General features: G+C 39.4%; 1 protein-coding gene across 1 annotated transcript in view; it reads left to right on the forward strand.

Moving 5' to 3' along the window:
* The first annotated feature begins 6 nt into the window (after nucleotides 1-6).
* Nucleotides 7-6401, forward strand: part of Sav1 (salvador family WW domain containing protein 1) — a 22343-nt gene continuing 15948 nt past the window's right edge. Inside the window, exons 1-2 of the mRNA XM_023723763.1 lie at nucleotides 7-67; nucleotides 2019-2462. Of these exons, the coding sequence (XP_023579531.1) occupies nucleotides 2024-2462 (439 nt within the window). The 5' untranslated portion in view covers nucleotides 7-67; nucleotides 2019-2023. The remainder of the gene's footprint in view (nucleotides 68-2018; nucleotides 2463-6401) is intronic.

Here is a 6401-nt window from a genome sequence, read left to right on the forward strand (position 1 = left end):
GAAGTGTCCAAGCCGGCCGAGGTGCACGGGAAGTACGTAAAGAAGGAGACGTCGCCTCTGCTGCGGAGTGAGTGTCGCGCGGGCGCGCCCCCACCCTGGGCTGCGGGGACGCAGCGGCTGTCACGCGTGTGCCCGAAGTGGCGTTTGTTCACCGCGAGGGCGTGGAGACTAGGAAGAGGGCATCGCCCCGCCCTGAGTGGTCCCCCGAGTATAAAACTTCTGGCGACCCCTGCTGCAGGCGGGCCGTGGCGCTGCGGGGGACGCGGCGGTCGCTGACCGGGCGGTCGCCGACCCTGCGACGCCGCGGGTGAAAGTGGCTAGCTCGGGACGCTTTCCCTCCTTGCCTTCGAGATAGGTTTGCAAACACTGCGGCTGTCAGCGCGGTGCTCTGCGTAGTAGGACTCCAGGAACGGAATTCCAGAGCCGCGCCGCCGGACGCAGACCTGACAAAGTCAGAAATGGTCCGTTGTCCTTGTAGCCCTTCGCCGGAGCCTCGGGGCTCTCGGATCTCGGGGCGGCAGAGCCGAAAACGTTTGTATTCGGCTGTTTTCGGGAGAGAACGCAGAACTGTTCTTGTCCTATCAGGGAAGTTGCCAAGAAGTTGGTTGGCTTTTTCAGCTCTTAGTAGGGCATGTTCCCCCTCTCCTTGCTTTTGCTTCTCGGTGTATAATGTTTGATTTTAGAGCTGAATTTCCGAGTTTTTAATCCGTATGCCGTCTAGACCTTTGTGAGGCAGTGTACTAATCCTTAGGTGTTCCTGCTGCCTCCAGGGCCCTTTGTGTAGGTTTCCTGCTTGGAAGCTGGGTAACCTTGTGACTTACGCATTACTTAATATTGTAATCGGAAGAGCTGGTCATAGAGGTTCCCAGTATGTGCCCAAAAAACACCCAGAAGCGGACAGAGAGCGTATTTTTCCCATTACGCCGCTCTAAGCTTTCCAGCCCCACTGGTAGGTGGTTGCAGTGCTGTCAACAAAGTAGATCAGATCTTCAAACTTGATTGTTAAACTTATTTTTAACAGTTTGGTTTTCAGTTTTGCGTTTTTCTTGTGTTTTTAAATGAAAACTTGTACACTGCAGCTAGTATATTAAATATGACTTGAAATCTTACCTAGATCACATCTGTAAGCCAATAACTTCAGTATTTCATTTCTGTTTGCAAGCTTTGACTTTATTTATTCTGATATTTAGTTCAGCTTCTGGAGCTTACTACTATGGCTCTCTTAATAGTGTCCGCTTAATTAACTAATAAAACGGACACTATGTATAGTTTTCAGGCATTTGTTGGACACTATGTATAGTTTTCAGGCATTTTTTTCACCCAGAATGTCCCAGCTATATCCACAATCTTGTTCAGTAGTACTAAATGCTGAAGGCCATTCTACCATTAGCTTCTGTTTTGAATTATAATCTTAAAGGAGCTGTAGTTTTAGGCTTGGCATTTTTTATCTGATTTAACATTTATGTGCCTCTTTGAAATTAGATATTTTAATTTTCATACCTAAGGTTTTTTCCCTTTGCAGTCTTTGTTTACTAGTGTTAGGTAATTCATACAAAGAATTACTGCTTTTAAAGTCTTTTTAAGGAAATTTGTGAATTTGGAAGTAGATTTATATTAAATTTTTTCTTCTAAGAGTATTTGGCAGGTTCTAAAATGAAGCAAGAACAACAAACTAGTCGTAAATCATGTTGGTAATTATTTAATGATTTTCTATTTTTACACATTCATGAATGTTTCATTGATACATACTTAATAGTTAAACTGTTTCATCATATTGTCTATGGTAGGTCTACAGTACAGTTGATTCTGGCAGAGTTTGTACATAGCACATCCATCCAAATTATTTTCCTATTTGAGTGGGAAAACAATCCTCCTCAGTTTAAAATAGCATCTGAAATCAAAATTTAAATTAAATGAAGTAGTATTTTGATTTTGGGGTAATAGGCATAAATGAAAATCCTTAGAAAAGTATGTAGTGTTTTATCAAAGTGGTAATTTTGTTTCCTACTTTGTTATAGATCTCATGCCTTCATTTATCCGGCATGGTCCAACAATTCCAAGGCGAACTGATATCTGTCTTCCAGATTCAAGCTCTGCTGCTTTTTCAGCTTCTGGAGATGGAGTAGTTTCAAGAAACCAGAGTTTCCTCAGAACTCCAATTCAAAGAACATCTCATGAAATAATGAGAAGAGAAAGCAACAGATTATCCGCACCTTCTTACCTTGCCAGGAGTCTAGCAGATGTCCCTCGGGAGTATGGCTCCTCTCAGTCCTTTCTGACACAAGTTAGTTTTGCTGTTGAAAATGGAGACTCTGGTTCCCGATATTATTATTCAGATAATTTTTTTGATGGACAGAGAAGGCGGGCACTTGGAGATCGTGTGCAGGAAGACTACAGATATCATGAATATAACCATGATGTCTTCCAAAGAATGCCCCAGAATCAGGGGAGGCATGCTTCAGGTATCTTAATATTATAACTAGCACGTTAACGCTGCAGTTAAGTCAGTGTGCTCTTTTCTGGATTTTCCTAGGAAGCCAACAAATACTCTGATTGTACCAGTCTGGTTTGAGCCTGCTTGCAAATAGTTGTTAACTTACACTGACAGAATTACATCCATTTAGTTTATTAATGCCTGTTATATAAACTTGGTACTTATCTGAAGATTATCTGCACTGTTAAAAACTGTGAGCCTTGAAAACATAGAGAATTTAATGTCTTTAGTTGGACTAAATTTAGATTTAGGTTTGTTGAAATGAGAGGGTTAGGTCCTTAGAGATACTTGACCTAAATCTGAGAAAGGTTAAGAAAAATTGGCAGTGCTAGGTGATATACCACGGGCAGCTACATTTCTTAGTGAGATCGTGTACTTTTTCTCTGAACATAAATTTTTTTGCTGCTCAGTAATTTCTCAGTTTGGCCAAACCGACTTCAAATTGTTAATTTTGTGTTGAATATGTCTTTTGTTTCTTTTTGTAACAGGCAAAACTATTAATCATGAAATTAAGAAAAAAAATTGCTTTACTTTTACTTTATCTTGGAGCTAGATCTACAAGGAACTGAAGAAATTTGGAGACATGTTATGAGTTTTACTACTTTTTCCTAAAATGCTGGGTTACACTAGATAAATTAACACAGCTTGAAAGTTAAACTTCATCATGTGTTTTTCTTTCTCGCCTAGTAAGTCGTAGGCTTTAAATTTGGCAGGCTAAAGATTTACATTTTAGCCCACAGAACTTCAAATAAGATGATTTAACAGTTTGAAGCAGGAGTGTTATGACTATAGGGAAAATTGTATTCATTTTGTTTTAATCATTTACATGTCTAGCAATTTCCTCAACCCTCTGGGAATACTGTATTTTGGGAAACAAAACCAAATTATATAGACACTAATTATTAGCAATTCATTGTTATACTTTGTGATATCAGCTCTGAGTGTGACAGGAGTCAGAATAGAGGTCAGTGTGGGGTAGAATACAGAAAAGAATGACTTATGGGGGACATAAGACTTGAACTGGGCTTCTTGTGACAGCAGAAGAAAACTTTTTAGGTGGGAAATTGAGAATAGCTCAGAGAAAACAGAATAGACTGGTCAGGGTTTAAACTTAAGGAAGTGGGCAGTACTGCCTCTTTTTAGGAAGATAAAAGATGAAATGCGGATTTGTTTTCCAACTACAAGCAAATTTGAGTCAGTGATAATGGAGAGGGAAAAGATAGATCTAGGATGCCTTATCAAGGAAAAATGACCATTACAGGTTTGGGAGAAAGAGAATCACTAAATTTTGAAAGTTAAGGAAGAGTGTGAATGTTATGTAAAGTGCAGCTTGTTTTATGAAAGCTGATATTGTGGGGGCTGGGGAGATAGCTCAGTATCCTGAGCTCAATCCCCAGTACTGCAGAAAAAAAAAAAAAAAAAAAGCTGATATTGTGAGCTCACCAGGATATTGAAGAGGAACGGTTCTTGGGGCACATGGAAATGGGCACAATTGAGTACCTTTTTGGTTTTAAAGATCTTCAAGATTAACAGTTGCATATACTATTGCAGGGTTTTTTTAAATATTGTGTAGTTCTCATCCTCAGAAATAATTTTTACCCAAATTAAAAAGAGAATATTTAAAAAAGCTCTACCTTAGGAAATTTTAAAATGTAGGTATGTGTAATTCCCATCTACCAGCAATTCTTTCCTTTATTTATTTATTTATTTATTTTTGGCAGAACCGGGGATTGAACTCAGGCTCTTGCGCTTGCCAGGGAAGCGCTTATTCCACTGAGCCATCTCCCCGGCCCCTAGCAATTCTTTGTTATATTATTTTATTTATCATTTGTCATGCTAAATTTTTTATGTTGTTTTGCTTATATCCTGTATAGTTTTCATGTCTTTGGCTTTTACTTGAATGAATTTCATAATGTTACACTCTTTTTTTTTTAATTTTTATTTTAGCATAGGGTCTACAGGGTCTCACTACGTAGATCGCACTTGTAGTGACCCGACTGTTTACAGCCTCCCAAGAGCAGGGATTACAAGCTTGCGCCACCATGCTCAGTCTGGGTTGCTGGCTCAGTGTGCCCTGGGGCAGGGCTCACATGGCAGGCCCAGGGATTGAACCCCTGGCCCCTTTGTCTGCTTGCAGGCGCTTTAATTCGCTGAGCTATTTGGCCAGTATTACACTCTTTTGATGAGTAATAACTCCATAGTTTTCTACTTTGGTGCATGTTCAGTGGTATTTTATTTTATTTTATTTTTTTAGAGGTTTTTTTTGTGTGGGGGGAGTGCTGGCTCAGTGTGCCCTGGGGGCGGGGCTGGTGTGGCATGTAGTTCAAACTGCAATCTCTGCATTTGCATAAGCTGGCAGTTTAGACTGCTGAGCTATCTCACCGGCCCCAGGGGTTAGTATTGTAAACAAATTAATGAGGACCTGCTCTCACCCTTTGGAAAGGGGAGAAGTGGGACACATTCAAATGAATGGGACTTGGCTACTACTAAAAAGGTTTGAGAGACAGGAAAGAGAGCCTGATAGGTGGTTAGTGTAGTCCCTGGCCACATAAGAGATGCCCAAAAGTAACTGGCTAAGAGGATGAACGAGTCGAGAGGTTCCAGATGTGGAGACTTAAAAGATGATTTCTAGGGCCAGGGAGATGGCTCAGTAGAATAACTGCTTACCTGGCAAGCACAAGGGCCTGAGTTCAATCCCCGGTTCCAGGAAAAAAAAAAAAAAGATAAAAGATGGTTTCTGTTAGTGAAGGGAGAACAGGAGTCATGGCTTTGTTCGTTGCAGGTTCAGGAGTCATAGCTTTGTTGGTTGCAGGTTATCTGTTGCTGTTTACACTCACCTTTCCCCTCTCTGCATTGCCAGCATCACTGTATAGTTCATCTGGGTTGAGCATATTATAAAAGTTGAAATTTGAAATGCTCTCAAATTCAAATGGAGTCCCAGCATGGTGCTGTGAATGCAGAATTCCACATTTGACCTCCTGTGACAGATCATGGTCTAAGGAGAGTACACTAAAAATACTGCACTCCAGACTGGATAAGGTCCGGATGAAGCACGCGTGATTTTCATGCATTGCCTTGGCTCTCCTCTCCCCGTACCTTGTGTATTAACAAATATTCTAAAATTCAAAAAGATTCAAATGTAAAACACTCTGCTCCCAAGCATTGTGGATAAGTGATCAGTCTGCGGTACTATTCTATGTGAGCATTCTGTGTGTCTGGAGAATTAGTAATGCCAACATAATGTCTTATTTTAAACTTCTCATTGGCAAGATGTCATTCAAGAAATACTATAAACAAAATTTCCACTGAATTAGGAGTCATCTTGACATGGTTTTGATAAGTTTAATGACAAGACTTTAAGCAGCTTTCCTGTCACAACATAGAAATAAAGTACAAGTCTATTGAGTATTTTTTTAAGTTAAAAGATGTGTTTTAAAAGTATGATTTATGACAGTAGGCTGCTATGTTCTTTTTCTTACTCCAAGCTCCTTTGTAACAGATGATACCATTTTATGGAAGGTTGCAGATATTTGACAATTTTCTAATAAAATATCTCTACCTCCAATTTTTTTTGGTAAAAGATGTGTATTTATTACAACGGTGAGTGATAGGTTGCTTGAGCAACTTCGTTTACTATTAACTTATGTCAGGATAAATAATAGTTTAATAATAGTAAATAATAAAAGTTTAAATTAAACTTCATTTACTGTTATTAATTAAACTATGTTAATGGTTTACTCTCTAGAAGAAAATAGTGCTGCTTTGAAGGAATTCATTAAAATTGCAGGGAAAGATTAGCAATCAGTTTAGTAACCAAATAGAAAGACCTTGTAATTGTCTTTTTTTTTTTTTAATTTTATTTATTTATTTATTGTGTGTGTGTGTGTGTGTGTGTGTGTGTGGCCAG

Source organism: Octodon degus, unplaced genomic scaffold (assembly GCF_000260255.1).
Source record: "Octodon degus isolate 3935 unplaced genomic scaffold, OctDeg1.0 scaffold00102, whole genome shotgun sequence".
NCBI classification, from domain to species: Eukaryota; Metazoa; Chordata; class Mammalia; order Rodentia; family Octodontidae; genus Octodon; species Octodon degus.